Consider the following 19,071-nt stretch of genomic DNA (forward strand, 5'->3'; position numbering starts at 1 on the left):
AGCCCAGGGCCAAGCATGAGGGAGCACATAGAAAAGAGAGCGGTTAGAAGACCCTGGGCCAACATTTATTTTCTTAAGGGTGCATGAAAATGAATTAAATCATAGGCAGCTAAAGAAGACAAGGCTTATTAAGATAAACTGGGTTGCGTTTCCAGTTGAAGCACTCAAGTAAAATGAATTTCGAAAGCTAGTTTTATGAATCTGTATGTATTTGCCTGACATACAGATGCATGCACACACATGCACATGCACACACACATGCACATACACAGGCACACACACATACATATGTGCGCATACATGATTGATTTTCTCTTGATTTCCTGGTTGTACCAACTGAGGCCTTAACTGTCCTTTTGTAGGAGGAATGTCGAATGTGCTGAAAAAAGTTGAGCTTGGGAGTTGACTAGGGCCAGGTGTACCTTTCCAGCTCTTTCTCTTACTAGCTGTAAGATCTTGGATAAGTTAAATTTTAAACCCCGTTTTCACAGACTTCAGAGTTTTAATAATGAGACTAACCATGTAGGCAGTGTAATTCCTGGATATGGCATCCAGCAGCGAGGGGGATTACCAGATATCACCATCATCCTGGGTATTATCTTAGGAATGTTTTATCTGGATGTCCCCAAGTCCTGTGCTGCTCTTAATTGTCCCCCTTGTTTCTCTCTTGCTCTAAACTGAGAATTCCTAGAGAGCAGGGTCTGCATTTTCCTGTAATTTCAGCTCTTGGTTCTAGAGAGATGCCTGGCATCCATCACAAGCTCAGCCCATTGGGAGGAACACATACGTGAATGAATCAACATCACTTTTCTGAAGCGGAGCCCCCATGGCTACTCAGTCCAAGCACAAAAGAAGCTACCCCCTTTCCAGATCCCAGAACTTTATCTTTTTCATTCCCATGTTTACTCTCTGAAAGTTATCCTGAACTTGACTGTCACATTGGAGTTCACAAGACAAGCCACAGCTGCTGCAAACCTTCGCCTTACCTAAGTCTAAGGATGACGTCTCTGGGCCCCGCAGAGCCTGGGCCCTCTGCTCGCTGTCCCCACTGATGAGGTCAGAGCCATCGGCTTTCTTCTTGAGGGATGAGCTCTTTGATGAGGACTCTGATTTCTTGCCTTTGGTTTGGGTTTGAGAGACAGGTTCACTCAGGTCCAGGAGATCCAAGCCAGTGGTCAACACTATGGGAGACAGAAGGTCAGAGAAGCCCATTTACTTCCTGTAGTTATTATTATTTATCTATTTATTTTTGTATGTATATATGTATGTATGTGTGTATGCATGCTCAAGGGTGTGTGTGTGTGTGTGTGTGTGTGTGTGTGTGTGTCTGTTTGTAGGTCAGAGATAACTTTAGGTGTTGTGCTTAGGTGTTGTCTGCTTTGTTTCTTGAGACACTGTCTTTCACCGGCCTGGAACTGACAAGCATGTTAGTCTGGCTAGCCTTTGAGCCCTCAAGATCTGCCTGTCTCTGCCTTCCCAGGGCTAGAGTCAAACCACCATGCCCCTTCCTCTTTTTTTTTTTCTTTCTGTAAGCATGGTTTCTGAGGATGGAGCTCAGAGCTTTGTCCTTACAAGGCAACCACTTTACCATGTGAGGTACCTCTTCAGCCTTCAGTAGTCTTGCGTGTCAGTCGGGTGCATAGAGCCCCTATGTTGACTGGAAGCATTAGAGTCAGCAACTCAAGCCTCTCATCATTGACAGCTGGAAGGGCTGTGAGGCTGGGAAGCTGGCCGTGTGTCCCCTAGGCCAACACCAGGCCAACCTCACCTAGACCCACCTCGGCAGTGAGAAGGTTTAGGACGAAAATAAAACAAATCTCCGTTCAGGTGCAGTAGCTCTATTCTGATTAATTTCTAGGGAAGGTTTGCTTGATTATGGTTTTTCCAGCAAAGGGACAATGCACACAGACTTCATGAAGTCTAGTGTAATCGTTTACTGAATTAGGCAGTTCAGTTGGAAAATCACATGCTGCCCGGGGCTCACTAGAGATGAGTTATATAATGCGGTTGGTGAGCAGGGACGCGTGCTAACTTCTTGACATTTACTATGCCAATTTTTATTTCAGCATAACCAGCTCTAAACTGGTTACACTTTTACTTCCTAGTAGGTTGATTTCAATGAAGGCAGAAATAATAATAGCATGTTCCTTTGCAAAACCAGAATGAATAAGGTCAGCTTTGAACCTGTTCAGTATAGGCAACTTGTTTTTAACTAGCCCTTCCTGAGAAATGGAACAGAAAGGAGACACAATTCCTCCCTCCAGCTCTTCCTCGGTTTGGGCTAGAAAGGTTGAGCACCGGCCTGATAAGCCAGTGCCTTCCTCAAACTCTTCCCTCCACTTCTGCAAGGCAAATGGGAGTAGAGCAGCCCCTTCGTTGATCTCCCCTGCAGTCTAGAACAACCACTACAACACATTCCCCAATCACAAGTCATCCTCTGGGTGGAGATCAGTCCCATCCCATCTGCTTCCCACTTGGTGGTCCGCCTTGGCAGAGCCAGGGCTCCCCTGAGCTCACAAGGCCTGTTTCTTTAGTCACGCACAGCCTGCCTGAACATATACGCGAGCTAGCCCTGCTCAGGGGAGTCTTTGGTGTGTGAGTCAAACTTGAGTTCCCAATCACCATCTGTCTGATGTGCCTGGAGGGAAGTTTCTTGAGCAGCCTGAGCTCTGAGTTTCTGCATCTGAAAATGGAGAATCAATAGTCTCTTAGGAGGGTGGAATGGAGAATAGATGGTCCAGTGGACACAAAGTGCCAGACTTATTCTAAGTCCTCACTCAGTAAATACTATTTCAGGCAGAGGATGGAACAGCATGGTTGTGGAGAGTTTGCCTGGCATTTATGAGCCCCTGGATTTATTCCCACCACTGTTCACACACACACAAACACACACACACAGACACAAACACACACACAGACAAACACACATATATACACACAGAGAGACATAAACACACACACAGACACAAACACTGACACGCAGACACACACACAGACACACACACAGACACAGACACACACACAGACACAGACACACACATAGGCACACACAAAGACACACAGACACACGCTCAGACACACGCACACACTTTCTATTTTTGAAGGGCCAAATTGTAACAGATCCTTCTTTCTTATTTAGGGTTCTTGTTTTCTTGTTCTGTTTCAAGCCACAATCAAATCTACACACAGAAAAAGAGAAATGTTCCTGAGGACAAAACAAGAAGAGACAAGGATTTTGTCTCCACAGAGGAGTCTATGAGGTGAATTTGTCACGAATGGCCTGAAGGGGTCATCTTGTCGCTGAGTTTTCTCGAGAAGATGGGAACCACTTTCTAAGGGCTTGGGGAGAGGAGTCCGTGGTGAGTCAGAAGCAAAGTGGGTGGAAAGAGGCCCCTAGAACCAAGTCAATTGGCTTCTGAGCCAAATTTAAGCCTGGCAGGCAGCCAAGACAGGGCTCCATACACTTCCTGTTCACTGAGCGGTTCAATGAAACTTCTAGACACTATTGGAATGGCAAGGACTCTAGGCCAATGGGACTTCCTTATGATGGAAGGAATGCTCCCAACGCCTTTTCCATTGTACCAACATTTAAAAACTAGCCTCTTGCCCCTAGACTTCTTTTAGACGCAAATTTTCATTGTGAACTTATAAAATTGAAAGTACTTTTGCTACAAAATAGTAGCTGGTGGGTTTTAATTTAATCTCTGTTTCTGAATGAATGAACGGAAAATTCAAACTGGCCAGTCACACCTGTCCACTCTGAAGCATCCTGAGCCCTTCCTGTGTTCGTTCTCCATGCTGTCATTGTTTTTTCTATAAATATGAAGCTGGAGCCTAGCATAGGCAAAGGCCTTCCTTACTGCCCATTTACTGGAAGCAGTGTCTTAGAGAATGGCCTTGAAGCCGAGAGTCCCCTAGGATGACAACTTTAAAAGCAGAGAAGGTTGGGGTAGCCTCTGGAGTCGGGGGGACAGCTTGTTGTTATGTGTAGGTTGCAGGAGTTGAGGCTTAGAGTCAAGGGCTTGCAGCTCCTCCGGTGCTCCAAAGCTAGCAAGCCTGGGCGCAGAAGCTGGGTGTTTGTTGACTTCTAGATTAAAGTGAAAACATTCTCCTAGGCACACGAAGGTTTGGGTCTCAGGGCTTTTGTGTGCAAAGTAAGAGTATGAGGATCATTGTGTGTGTCAGAGTGTGCATGTGTGTGCCCACAAGGGTGAAGAAATACCTTCTAAATGCTTTAGCTTCACATTGGCAGCCCTTTCTAACTGTTGGCCTAATGACTCGATCCCTCCCTAGCATCAGAAATCACAAGCAAGGACCGCAGCTTCTCTTGATCTCTGAGAGAGAACCTGTCTTGTGTTCTAACATACGTTAGAGTTATTAAATTACAACATAGTATATTGCAAACTTTGTCATGCTACATGTATGGCAATCTAATCACTTAGATTCGATTATTGTTCAGTGGCTTTCAGAACACTTGTTGTTATCAGCCTGTGTATAGTATCCATACATCTGCTTTTTTAAATCAAGGGTCTTCTTGAGTCGAGGCTGAAGTCTGTAATCTCAGCTATTTGGGAAGTAGGTGGATCACCATTTGCTGTGAGTTCAAGGCCAGCCTGGATATTTTAGTGAGAATGTGTTTCAAGATATAAAAAAGGAAAAAGAAGGTGGGGAAAACAGCTCAATATGTATGAGATTTGGGTTCAATTCCCAGTACAGAAAAAAAAATCATAGGTACATAATTATTTTCTATTATTAACAATAAATCTAAAGATATATTCTATTAAAATTTGTTAGAGAAGAATTTTGCCACCTTGGAAAAATACTTCCTACATTGTTTACTTTGTATTGATTTTCATAAGAACCACATTCTTTAGGGATTTAAAAATATAGCGAGTTTTGCCTTGAGATATGTTTCTAAGCTTGTAAAACAAAGTGTCCAACATAGGATGGTTGGAAATCATTGTATGGCAGAAAAGATTCAGAATATTGCATTATGGATTGAATGGCGCTCCACCCCTTCCTTGTTCATAGGTAGAAGCCCCTGTACTTCGGGAAATGACCTCATTGGAAATGTGACTAAGATGAGGCTGTTTGGAGGCCAGGACACAATCCCAGGATGACAGATGTTCTCATGTAAAAGGGAAATGAGACACGGGTAGATGTAGACAGAGAGATCCATGTGATCTGCACACAGATAAAATCCCACTTGGAGTCATCTGTCACATCCAAGGAACCAATAGGAAGGATCAGAGGTGGTAACAATGTCTTCCCAAGAGCCTGCAGGAGTGTGTCCAGCCAGCACCTTGATCTGAGGCTTGGAGATTGGTGACAGTTCTTTCAGCTTGTAGCAGGCCAGCAAACTCCAGGGGCCTCCTGTATCCGCTTTCCAGTGCTGGGATTGTAAACACAGGCTTTTTAACCTAAGAGTTCTGGGGATTGAACTCTAGTTCTTATGTCTAAACAGCTAGTGTTTTACTGACTGAGCCACTTCCCAGCCCCCAGCACTGGCTGTTTCAAAGGGGCTTAGTTTCTTCAATTGAAAAGTGACAATGAGCTTCCTCAGTGCATCTGATTCTTGTAGGATTGCCTACAATTAAGAGACCCCGGCTCTGTGTTTTCTGGGTTAGCTCTCCAGTTTCAGCCAGCTGAACCCCAGCTTCAGAGGTTAGTATAAATCGGATCTGATGGTTGAATTCATTTTAATGTCCTGTTTAGAATATAGCCAGCACCGTTCTGTGTGCCTAAACACTCCAAGTGACAATTGGATTTAGAAAACAACTTGGGTATGACATTAAGTAACAAAGAAGGAGATTCAAAAATGCTATCACCTGAGCTGATCAGTGTGACCTCCCGGGCTCGACTTTACCACTGTCAGCACATCCATAGATGGCTTCCTTCCCTTCATCTCCTTGAGTAATTTACAAGGGAAAGATCGTGCTGTTTTTCGATATGGAGAGTGAGGCTCAGCTATTACTACCAGACAGACAACAGAAAGCAGTAGCTAGCCCCATGGTACGGAGCTGGGAGGAGAATGCCTGTGGTTTGATCTCCCAGCGTTTCTTCCACCTGGGCTCCTGGCCAGCATCCTCTCTCTATCGTAATTTACAGCAGCCTTGAAAAACATCTTTTTTTTTTCCTATCTGATTTTCTTCACTTAGGCTTCCAAGTGGTAAACATGTAAGTCACTTGCCAGTGGAGGCCACTGTGAAAAAGTGGGACCAATGCAAGAAGGAAGTGTGAGATCAGGCTCTTCTGAGAATTGGCACCGCCCACTCACTCACTATAATCTCTGGCTTCCCATCCTGAAACACCACGCTTTCCTCACTATTTGAAGAGCACACCTTTGAAAGGGAGTGTTGGCCCAACGAGGCAGAAGTGAAGAGAAGCCCTGCTGGAGGAATGTAGATCCTGCCGTCGGTCTGAGGTGGTCTTTCTGATAGTGATGAGTGCTCTTCCCTACATGCGCCAAGCAAGTGCTAAGCAGAAGAGGGTGTTCTGCTGAGAATGCTTCGTTCCAGGAAGGGTTTGTGCAAGTCGGATGCTCAGGTCATTTATATATAGAGAGAGAGCAAGGACCGCACTAAAATGGCCCCATAACATCCTATGCCCACAGGGTATTTTAATTATCACTGACCTCTACTCAGAAAGAGTACCTCAACATTTTTATTTGGCTGGACTTTTGCTTCAGAAAATATTTTCAAAAATAATTGGACCATCAGGCTGAAGTTGCAAAATCTCCCTCCGAGATAGCAGCTTTCCTTTATAGCATGGTGGGTTTCTGAGAGGCAGGCTGGTAAACGCAGAGGTGTGTGCACCAAAAGCTGAGTGAGAACAGTAACATACTGAAGGCCAGCGAAGCCGACTGGGTAATATACAGTGTGGTTTCCTGGGTAATCAAAAGTCATTTATTAATTTATGTGCTGGATTGTATACAGGTCAGTCACTTGATTGCAAACATCATCCCCTACTTAAAAGGCCTGGAGGCAGGGATGGTGAGAGGGCTCAATAGGTAAAGGCGCTTGCTGCCAATGCTGACAATCTGAGTTCAATCCCTGGGACCCACACGGTGGAAAAGAAACATCTCTCTGAGCTCTACTATGCCCTCCATAGGTCTGTTTCAATATGCAAATGTCCACACCCACAAATAAATAAACATACCTCCCCACTTCTTTAGAAAAACGCCTGGAGGAAAAATACAAACATCTCTGGATAAAGCACACCCCACTGGAGCATAGTTAGTGAATTACCGGCTGTGTTGGACGTTACTGGTTTTGCAATGGCCTCAGATTTGGTTTCACAGAGGAAGTCATCGATGGAGGGGCTCAGAAGAGGTCTGCTTTCTTGTTGCTCATTCACCAGCTGAGAACAAATGAACACAGGCATCAAAGGGCTTCTCGGCTGAACTGCGGAAGCATTTGAATGAAAACACAGCCCTGCAACACAAGAGGACAAGCAAGCCCTACCGAAATCAACACAAACAGAAATAAAATAGTGGGGTGGGCCAATAGAGAAAACAAAACATTACCACAGGCTGGGGATGAGCCTTCAGCACTGTTAATATATGTTTGGTGCAGCCAACTTTAGTGTTAAAGCTAAAGCCTGTTTCTCTCCCTCCGGGAGGGGCTTTAGAGTCACCTGATTCTAGCACATGAGAAAAGACACTTGGTCCATCATAGGTGCTATGGGTTCACGCCACTCTCTGTCTGGACTAAAAGTCCTAGAAAGCTTTGGAACAGGGGCTTCAGATTCCATGGTGATGGACTCTCATGAGGACTAGCTACTTGGTGTCGGTGGGTGAGATGCGCACACACATGGACCTGTGTGATTGGTTAGACGAACACTACTTTTCTTCCTTTCTTAAAAGCTCAAGGTACCTAGAGCCAACCCCCATTTCCTTTGCATGGTTTTGGAGAACATAACAAATATTATTTGAGATAAGAAAATATTATTGCATAACCTGTCTAGGCATGGAGTAGGTGTTTGTGAAGACCTTTAGTCTATGGGAATAGGTTCCTATAAGTATGATCCTGTTTTTCCATTAATTAATTCTAGAATTTAATTAGACTTAAAATTCTAACTGAAAACTGTTTTAGTGTGTTCCTAATTACTGGTAGTGGCCAGTTATTTACTGCTTCACTTTGAATCCACACTTTCTATAGTTAAGAGAAAATACACACCAGTAGTTAATCACTAACTTGGGTGTCTTGGTTTCCTGGGAGAAGCACAGCTGTTTGGCTCTACTTGTGGTCAAGAAAAGATGCGCCTCAAAGTTCCTAGAATTTTAATAACTAACCTGTCAAGGTTTTACTTTTTTTTTTTTTTTAAAAAAAAAACAAACCATAAGTTAAGAAACAATGGACTTTGGAGTACTGCCAAGTCGAAATATAGAACTCCACTCATTGTCATGTCATGTGTCTCTGGTTCAATGTCAACAAAGTAGTTCATGGTCATCAGAGACTGGACACCCAAGCACACAGTTGTTGCTACAGTGCATCAAACCTCAGGTCTCCGTTAGAGCTTTTCATGGAGAATTAAACATTTGATTTTCCTATATATTTGTGGATATTAGTGAGGTATACCTTAGAGATCACCCTTCTTTAGTGTTTAAGTTAACGCCATTAGTCTTCAGTTAGTGATAGTTTTAATGTTACTACATACAAAGACACGTTTCACTGGGAATCACAGTTCCTAAGGCGGGGTGGGTTTTGGCCTTTTTTTTTTTTTTGTCTGTTTGTTTTAAAAGATGTTCCTTTAGTCTATAACTGAAATTCTGATCTTTTTGCTTTTGTTTTCTGTTTTGCTTTTTGTTTTCCTCTTGGCTATTGCCCATGCTGGTTTTTTTTTTTTTTAAATAGCTTTATGTCTTGAGAGTCTGTGAACTCCCTGAAGTTTCTAGGTGAGACATTTGAGTTGTTAAGAATGCTGTGGATAAATCAAGCTTAGGATAATCTAAATATTTTCAGGCATATAACTCCATTTTAGGATCTGAAGATGAACTTGAAATCATTGGCAAGGCAAGTAAGATGACAGAAAATGACAAAATGACCAACCCCCGGTGGTTCTGCGTCCGGATCTGCTTCTCACATGGGCAGTTTGTGTACCACTTTGTGCGGGGGATACTTTCTAGGATCCAGCCATCATATGGGGTGTAGTGATGACATTTGCTCTTTGAACCCTCAGTAATTAATGAAATGAACCTTCCCTGTGGAATGTGGTGTGGATTCCACAGTGCCAAGATTTCTGAGGCTGAAGGTCACCATCAAACACGGCACTGCACTATCCTCTAACAGGCCTGTGCTCACCAAGCCGCCCTCTGGCCCTGCTGGCGAACATGTAGGAGACATAACACAACTGTGTCTTTAAAAGTCTAAATACTTACATATGATGCCACAGCTCTCTCTTTGATAATCAGGACTTATCTAAAGAAAGTCTAATTTCACAAACAGACAACTATGTATAACTAAATTCTCTTTATGTTGATTTAAAAAAATACGGGCTATTTCTTTACTAACATTTTGATTTGGAGAAGAATTTAGATAAATGTTTGGCCTGAAATGTTTGTGAACACATAAGGGCTGACTTAGGGACAGGACCTTCGTCTAAACACAAAGCTCAAGTGTATTTCACACACACCTTGCACACATGCTTGAAGGTAAGTCTATGTAATAAGTTTTGTGTGTCTGCCTCTCTTTTGGCTGCCACCTCTGAAGCCAGAGGCTTGCACTCATAGCTTCATACTGGAACTTAAAAAGTTTTGGATCTGATTTCAGAATAGGAATGCTAAACCTGTATCAACTTTAGTATAGATAAACACGAGTTAAATTACAAGCAACGTTCCCTGGTCCTCCCTTTTCCAAAACAATGAAGGGTTCAGGATTTATCCCTGGATCCCGATTCTGTGTACATGGTTGCAGAACAGGCCTGAGTTTCTACAGCTTAGGATATGGGGATATTCAACTTCTGTAGATACTCTTAGTTCTTAATGCTGAAAAATCACCCTGTATTATTTGGCGAATTCCAGAGAAACTATTGTTTGTATCAACATCTAAATGGGAGAAACGAGTGAAAGGCACTATCGAGTAAGGACTTTCTTCAGGGCAGCATGCTTGTCAAAGACAAGAGGATTTTGTTGGTGTTGCGGAGTCACTCATTCCAATTTCAGATGGAGTCCCCGAAGGAAGGAAGAGTCAATAGCCCTCTCAGTCACCAGAGGAATGGGAACCAGGGGACAGTGTCTCAGAAAGATCCCAATAAATCCAGGACAGAGTCATGTCTCTCCAGTCTTCTAGCCCCTGCCTCTGCAAGGCTGGTGTCTCTTCGGTGTCCAGTGTCCTGTTTCTGACCACTCCTGACTCCAGAACTGATGGAAGCATGTGATGGTCATGTCATATCCCTATGTCATTCTTGACGTTTCACTCCAGAGACACAAAACAAGAGGGCACTGTCAACAGCCTTTAGAGTTAGCGTTTCTCAGGCTGGACCAGTGTGGTGGTGCCCTGCTGCAGTGGGATGAGGCGAGGCTTCCAGGTGAAGAAGAGGAAAGGCCGGATGACAGTGAGCATGAAAGCCATTCAAGTGGGTCAGGACGAACTTGGGCTTGGATGGAGAGGCGGACAACGAGGAAAGAGACATCATGAAGACAAAGGAGATCCCCTTACAGGGTCTGAAGTTAGACACAGCCACAGCTCACCCGTTATAGCCTTCACAGCTTCTAGTAGGGAAAGTTGATGCAAAAGGAATTCAAGAAATGGCTGACAAATGAGACAATGGCTTGCTAAAAACTTAAGGCACAATAATGTGTATTTTGCACACTCTGATTAAATGGATCGAACATTGTTTTAGTCATGGCAGTGGTATTTTTTAAATGTGTAGACAGGACCAGCTTTCCCTATCCCTCCTTCTCTTTCTTAACAAGTGGACTGTTTTTCTTGTGGTGATCAAAGAATAAATGAAAATTTCAGGTTACAGAGCAAAGGTTAAAGTTGAATGGAATCCTCAAACCATCCTGCTAAACTTTAATTTCAAATTGTGATCTGTGGATTCCTTCCTCATTCATTGGCAGGATGAAGCTCATTGGCATTAGATTTACTTCTGTTCATTTGAAAACACTCTATCGATTTCTGTCATTTAAGACTTTGGGTACAGAGCATATTGGTGTTATTAAAATGTGAATCAAAGGTTTCTAATTCTTTGTTAATAACGGAGATCAGCTTCTCAGATTAATCAAATTATCAGAGCTGACTTTAAAAGGCCCGCTTCATTAGGTGTGAGGTTTTTGTCTCAGTCTGCTCACATCTTTCCATTTCTGTTTCTTCTCTGACTGTGGCCTCTTCTCAATGTTTGCGTCAGCTCAAAGGTCTTTGGGGATGTAGCTCATGAGAGAATATGTGTTTAGCATGTGCAAGGTTCTAGTTTCAATCCAAGCACATGAAAAACAAGTCCCATGATGGCAATGGATACTTACTTGTCTTTCACACACCCCTACAAAAGCACACCTTGATGGAGCCCCCACAACAGCACACCTTGATGGAGCCCTACAACAGCACACCTTGATGGAGCCCTACAACAACATACCTTGATGAAGCCCCTACAATGGTACACCTGATGGCACCCCTATAATGGCACACCTTAATGGCATCCTACAATGGCACACCTTGATGGCACCCCTATAATGTCACACCTTGATGGCACCCCTACAATAGCACACCTTAATGGCACCCTACAATGGCACACCTTGATGGAGCCCCTACAATGGTACACCTGATGGCACCCCTAAAATGGCACACCTTAATGGCATCCTACAATGGCACACCTTGATGGCACCCCTATAATGTCACACCTTGATGGCACCCCTACAATGGCACACCTTAATGGCACCCTACAACGGCACACCTTGATGGCACCCCTACAACAGCACACCTCGATGGAGCCCCTACAATGGCACACCTTGATGGAACTTCTACAATGGCACACCTTGATGGAGCCCCTACACACCTGATGACACCCCTACAATGGCACACCTTGACCTTCTTCAGTGGAGGGGAGTGAGCACCTTTGGAATGACCTCCTCATCCGTGCCTATGTAGTACTTCTATCTTAGTTTTAATGTTTTTCTTCTCACTAGACTAGAACTGTCATGACATTAGAGAGTTTATTACATCTTTTTTTTGCATCCTATAGTAATGGTTTAATATATATTGAGCAGCTTTATGTAGTGAAACTGGCTGACTGTACAACAGAATGATCGCGAGGGTGTCCTGGACCTCATACCGAATTCTAGCAGCCCATGGCGAGATTAGTGGTCTTTCAAAATGCTTAGCGACTTCCTAGAAAGCTCTATGCCAGACATTCAGGTCCATTTCCTTCCAGGGTTGTGTCTTTTAGATGGGGAATATGGGGGTGCCTAAGCAGCATTTTGTGATGCTATCAGCGAGGCTCTTAGTTTTCTACCAAGAGGGAAGAATGCCACGAATTAACATATAAAGCAGTGGGCATTCACTCAGGCTTGTGCTCGAAAGACACCACCAGCACCGGCAAGAAGGACTGGACACAGGTGAATGGCAGGGCAAAATCACCACACGACACAACCTCCTCACCTCATTTTTTATTTTAAATCAGAAACCTGCATCTGGAGAGTTTGAGGGAAAATACTTCTGAAGACGCAGAAACGGGGCGGGGGTACAGAAGAAAGTAGGTGAGTAGGTAGATTTGCACGAAGGGCTTCCTTATCAATCAGGATTCAAAGGACAATTGAGCCTTTATATTTTATTGTTAATCAAATATTCAGTCGAATGATGTCAATTGAATTGTGACCTACTAAGACTGGGCAGGTGACATGATCAGCAGATGCTGCCACACAGTGCAGGGACACCAGCAGCTCCGATCACTACCTTACTATTTTATCTGAAAGTGCCTTGCCTTAGATCCACTTAATTCCTCTAGTTTTAGTGTTTTTTAAAAATTAAATTTTATTGTGCATTCTATTTGGACCAAATTATAAAGAATATTTTAATTAAAAAATATTTTGTTTATTTTTGAGTTTATAATATAATAACATCATTTCTCCTTCTCCTTCCTCATTCCAACTCCTCCTTGCTTTCTTTCCAATTCAGGGCCTGGTTGGAAAATATTTTTCTTTTAAATACATTCTGTTGCTTAAATAAGAGTGTCTAATCATTTTACTTACTTTGTGACTAAAATTTAACCTTATTTCCAAATAAATCTATCACTTAGGTTTTTCATGAGAAGAAATAGAGTGAAAATCTGTGTCAACATACTAAACACCGACAATAAAGTGAAATGCATTTCAGGTAATCACAAGCATACAAGATATTAATTCCTGAAACACTGCTCATTTCCCATCAGGTCGTTACTGCGCTCTGTTGCTTAAGCAGTTCAGCACTTTAGGAATCGCTTTTATAGTGAAAACAATAAAGCGAGCGTGCTGGCCGGTCTGAACTGTGAAGTCGACTCTACCTAGAAACACCTGGGAAGATCAGGTTGGTGTGCGGGCATGCCAGTGGGGGACTGTCCTGATTGTTAGCTGAGGTACACCCAGACGACTGTAGATCACATCATTCCCTACACAGGGGCCGCTGATTAGTACAAGAAAGGAGGAAGCTAGCTAGGAGCAAGCAATCGAGAATGCATATCTGCTCTTCCCCCTCTTGACTGTGGTTGCAATGCTCTAGGTTCTACCATGACTTCCCTCAATAATGTGCTGGCAACTTGGACTTGCAAACCAGATGAACTCCTTTCTCCCCCAGGGTTTTTTTTTTTTTTTTCTGGGAGGTGTTTCTCCCAGCAACAGAAATGAAACCAGGAGAGTTGTTGACTAGAAACAACTGATAATTTCATATTTGTAATGTTGATGTAAAATAATAGAGTAATAATCTTTGGGAATTTTTAAGCTCATTTCGTGTCTACGGGAACAAAGCACAAATATGCATCTGTGCATTTAAAAACTCCCTTATTGCATGTGACGTTGTTGGTTTGAAGTGTATGTCCATTGTGGAGCAGGTTTTCATTTATCATTTTATTATAGAACTCCTTTATAGTTTATTAATTCTGAGCAAGGTTAGGATTCATATGATATCTATCAAAACAGGGATGACATGGGGAGGATGCTCTAACATGGACTGTGAGCTGGCTCAGTCTACTGATGATCATCCCTTCAACAGTCTATCTGTCTACTGATGATCATCTCTTCAACAGTCTATCTTCAGAGCCTGGGCACACCTGCCCTGATACCTGAGAGCCTTAGGTGTGTTGGTTAAGGGCCCTCACCAGGCCTTAGGTGTCCGGGTACTAACAGCCCTGACCAGGCCTTAGGTGTCCATGTACTAACAGCCCTGACCAGGCCTTAGGTGTCTGTGTACTAACAGCCCTGACCAGGCCTTAGGTGTCCGTGTACTAACAGCCCTGACCAGGCCTTAGATATCTGTGTACTAACAGCCCTGACCAGGCCTTAGATATCTGTGTACTAACAGCCCTGACCAGACTGCACCCCCATCCTCCATGGTAGTTCTTGTCACAGCCATACAGCCTCCAAACCCTTGACTTAATCTAAAGATCAGTCAGACTTTCTCCAGGCAGGACAGTTAGATGTATAAAATTAATCCATTCGTGGGGAAAGGAACTGGCAATGCCATCCCACACGTGGGCAGTGTGGCAATCATTTTAAGTTGATGATAGGAACCCAAGTGAGGGTATGTTCAGTCAACTTGAGAATGTTTTCCCAGCTAAGGACATTGCTCTTTCTCTCTTATTATACACAGAAAAATTAGATTCCCTTCGAGGGATAAGAAGGGAGAACAGATAGAGTATGGAGGTGGAGTAGGAAGGAAATCACCCTTTAGGCAGAAGAGATGTGAAACTCAGCTCTAAGACACTGTGCTCTGGAGGAAAAAGGAGCTGGGTATACCTTGATTTAAACATCCAGGAGGCCAAATTTGTCAAAATCAAACTTTCTCAAGTTTCCTTCAGAAAGGAATGTACCCACTAAGGCCATTTTGTCTCATAAAAACAAATCTCATTTTCCATGGCATAATCTTTGGGCACATGGGTTTTCTGTCTATCATAAAATTAGATTTGTTTATAGAGCTGCAGCTTACAGCAGTGCTGCTTAATATATGCAATAATACTTTTGCACTATAAAAGTCTTCACTGGTCATTAATATATTCAATATACCTTTACACTACAAAAGTCTCCACTGGTCATTAATATATTCAATATACATTTACACTACAAAAGTCTTCACTGGTCATTAATATATTCAATATACCTTTACACTACAAAAGTCTCCACTGGTCATTAATATATTCAATATACTTTTACACTATAAAAGTCTTCACTGGTCATTGATATATTCAATATACCTTTACACTATAAAAGTCTTCACTGGTCATTAATATATTCAATATACCTTTACACTATAAAAGTCTTCACTTAATATATGCAATAATACCTTTACACTATATAAAAGTCTTCATTGGTCATTAACAAGTAAAAACAATTTCAATAACTCATCTCGTTTAACTCAGCATATCCAAGGTATTTCAACATGTGATAAATAAGAAGGATTGGTGTGATAGTTTGCATATCTTGGGATTAAGCCTTAAAAGCCTTATTTTCTTCTTACAATTTTTGCAGCATGTCTCAATTTCCAGAAGCCAGAGTGCTCAGTGGCCACGTGATCAGTGACCATCGCACCGGAGAGCCAAGGCCTGGAGGAGTTTTTCCTCAAAGATTTGGCAATCTGTGTTTTTCCTTCAACCCTTTCATCAATGCATGCCACTTTACAAACTGAGTTAGCATTAATTTAGGACAGCATGAACTTGTTCCTATAGAATCAGTAATTATACTTTCTGGGGTCTAGTTTTCAAATCCAGTCTTTGGCTTTGTTTCAATTCTTTGACTTTGTTTCATCTGCTGAAGATAGATCACTGGAGAATGGTTAGCTAAATTCTTCTAACAACAGTTCCAGAACAAACCACTGTAATCACAATTTAAAACTGTTGAAATATTGGGTTGCTGAGCAAACAGTTGCTGAAAAAGATGATGTAGCACAGTGCGATTTCTGTGTTTATCTTTTATGAGCACCCCGAGAGGGCGGCAAGCAACTTCAGCTATGTCTGGCATCTACGGCACAATGGCTGGTGTCGATGTACCAGGGATGAAGATGAGTGCTTGTTCTCGGCAGGATGTAGTGCTATGCCACAGGGGTCTTTACAAGAGACACTGGGACAAACATATCAAGACACTAGGACATTCACAGAGGTTAACAGCTAAGGAAATGTGGCATGGTAGACAGACTAGATGCTGTGGTTGCCATGGAAGTACTCACTTTTTCAGCTCACTCTCCTCCTTTTTGGCTTGTGTATGACACTGGTACATACCAGGGGAAAGCCACTCGTGTGTCATGTTAAAAACATATTAGCTAACAAAACTACATTTGGTTGAGAAATTATTCGATCACAGCTGTCGCTGAGTTCCAAAGAATTATCATTACAAGTGCATCGCATGTTATGAATCAGAATTCTGCCTGCTGATTCATAAACCGGCCAATATGCAATAAGAATACAAAGCATCAGAGGAAGCGCTACACAGTCTTCATGCAGTAAAGTCATAATCGGTCTCTCAGAAACAGTCAACACAACACCAGACAGATTTAAGAGGGCACACACAAATGTTCTGAATGTGAGAGGGTGACGATTGTCATGATTTCTTCTCTACACTAAAATACCAAATATATCATTGGGCATTAAAATTTAAATTCAAGCTTAGACTATAATGCTAATATCATACATGTGGAAATGATTACTGGGGAGTAACGGCAAAGTGTAAGACTTGGGAGACTCTGGGGATGATTGGAGCCTGTCTTAATTGTGGTATCCCAAGATGCTATGGGGTGGCACAAGAGCCAACATCATTACAGGTGTGTGGCTCATCACCTGCTGGGAATGCCAAGTGCCCACCTGCCAACCATTCACAGAAGTATTATGGGCTGGATGTTTTGCATATGGGATTCACAAAGGTCTGACTCTGATGGGGCAGGTGATCATTGTAAAATGGCATATACTTCATAATGTCAGCTCAGTAAAGGACAGACACTTGATAACACGGAAGGAAACAACAACGAACCCACTCTGACAACAGAAAATTTCCCAATCCTAGAAATCTTTAATAACTTAAAAACTTTATTTAATGTTGGCGTTATATAATTTTCATTACTTTCAATGTGGCATTGAGAATAAAATAAAACCACACATGTTGGCAGCAGCTGGGGACCAGATCTGCTGATATTCTGAAAATAAGCCGCCATAATTTAGCTTTTGACAGAAATGTTCTTCACAGGGGCTGTAAATGGCCATTTTTCTAATTCTAGCCGTGTGCATAATCGGAGGAGAATAGTTGCATTTACGAATGCGTTATGGAAGAAATGAAATGTTTAACATAACAACCTAATCTAAATTATATGATATATGCAAGAAAAATATTTTTTTTTATCTCAGAATTTAAAACTGGAAATTGCACGGGGTGGTGATGAGTCGTGCTATAGATATTTATGGAGATTTTTACAGGATGTTTCGGGAGTCCCCGGGCATGTGCAGGATGAGTTTCAGCATGCCTTCAAAGACAAATGTGGACTTGTTCCCGATGTGTGTTACAATAAAGGCTGAAAATGGCCCTTTTGGACTCGAACTAGAGATGGCACTTCCTCATCAAGGCCTCTAAGCATGGAGAGGAACACAGAGCCATTTTCTGCATGGAGACTCGGGGACTCCCGGCTCATTCCTGTAACTTAGTTATTGACATAAATATGTATAGACAAATGTGTAATATGCAAAGTCACACAGAAATATATTTAACATTAAAATTTAGAGCATCTACTGGCAAACTGACATATGTATATAATATGACTGGATTTATTCAGGAATTCCATTTTTTTTGCTTGTTATTGGTATTTCTCAAAGTCAACAAGACTCCTTTGAAAGAAGCAGAGTGCTATACTTGTACGTATATTGTTTTAATTTTTAAAACTAATATTCAGTAATGAAAATTAATATTCACGATCAAGAACTAATTTTTTTTCTTTTGAAATTTTGGCTTCCATTGATTATTTTTACAGTTGTTTCATTGAAACTGCTTTAAAAAAGATTGGCTTGAGTTACTGTTTTTTTCTTTTCTTTTTTTTTCTTTTTTTTTAGCTGATGATCACAGTTTTTAATACATTAACATATGTCAGCTTCCTACAGGAACCCTATGGGTCTGCCCACCTGTGATGTCACAGTAAGGAGGGGCTTTTCTTCTGCAGACTCCTCCCTCGGTATCTCCTTCATCACCATGGCAACAGCCTTATCTGCAGCCCTAGAGCCTTTCCCCTACAACAGTGAGACCAACAAGGCATGTGTCAGGAGGCGTCTTGAAGTTATTTATGGCAAGAGAGGCTAAGGTTTAAGGAGCGATCCGACATGAGTGAAGAGGCGGACTGCTGCCAGGGGATCTTGAAGCTTTTGGCTGAGGAGAAAACACACAAAATCTCAAAGATTAATTGTGAACTTTTAGTTAGCTACTTTTTCACCCTTCACAGCGGACCTGTTTAACATAGCATTTTTTATATGTATAATATATTTGAAGGCAATTAACATGAGAGGAACATATTTTTATAGTATCAATCTTAGCATGCTCTGACTTTCCTGTTGTGCTCATGTGTAAATTATGACTGGACAGCCCCTAGATTGTTTGGGTTGAGGCAGAGATTAGAGCCAGAAGCTGATTTGCTAAGAGCTTCCACTGGGTGTTCTTGGAATCTCATTTTTCAGTGAATTTGGCATAAGGAGTATACAAACTTCATTTCTTAAGTATTCTACAGTGGCTTCAGGTGCCAGGGTTTTACTCATGGTGTTTTGTGGGATGGTCGGACCTGAGTCAAGTAGAATTTCTTCCCCTAAACTCAATGTTTTTGAGACCAAGGAATTTCAGTGTAATTTTACACATGACTTTTAATTGATGAATTCTTGTAAATACACAAGTAAACTATTCTTGTTGGGGCAGTGATCTCGCTGTAT

The 19,071-nt window shown here is 42.2% G+C and overlaps 1 protein-coding gene across 10 annotated transcripts in view; it reads right to left on the minus strand.

Moving 5' to 3' along the window:
* The window catches only part of Pex5l (peroxisomal biogenesis factor 5 like), a 202,199-nt gene that overhangs the window by 61,008 nt on the left and 122,120 nt on the right, over nt 1-19,071 (minus strand). For 5 of the 10 annotated variants that reach the window (XM_041659557.1, XM_041659554.1, XM_041659552.1 and 2 more), the window contains 3 exons: nt 18,280-18,384; nt 7,248-7,359; nt 987-1,181 (listed from right to left, as the gene is read on the minus strand). In XM_041659557.1, the coding sequence (XP_041515491.1) occupies nt 987-1,181; nt 7,248-7,359; nt 18,280-18,384 (412 nt within the window). The remainder of the gene's footprint in view (nt 1-986; nt 1,182-7,247; nt 7,360-18,279; nt 18,385-19,071) is intronic. The other 5 variants (XM_041659560.1, XM_041659558.1, XM_041659559.1 and 2 more) reach the window with 1 other exon arrangement.

Source organism: Microtus oregoni, unplaced genomic scaffold (assembly GCF_018167655.1).
Source record: "Microtus oregoni isolate MIOR12 unplaced genomic scaffold, Mior012 000010F_ref0000083, whole genome shotgun sequence".
NCBI lineage: Eukaryota > Metazoa > Chordata > Mammalia > Rodentia > Cricetidae > Microtus > Microtus oregoni.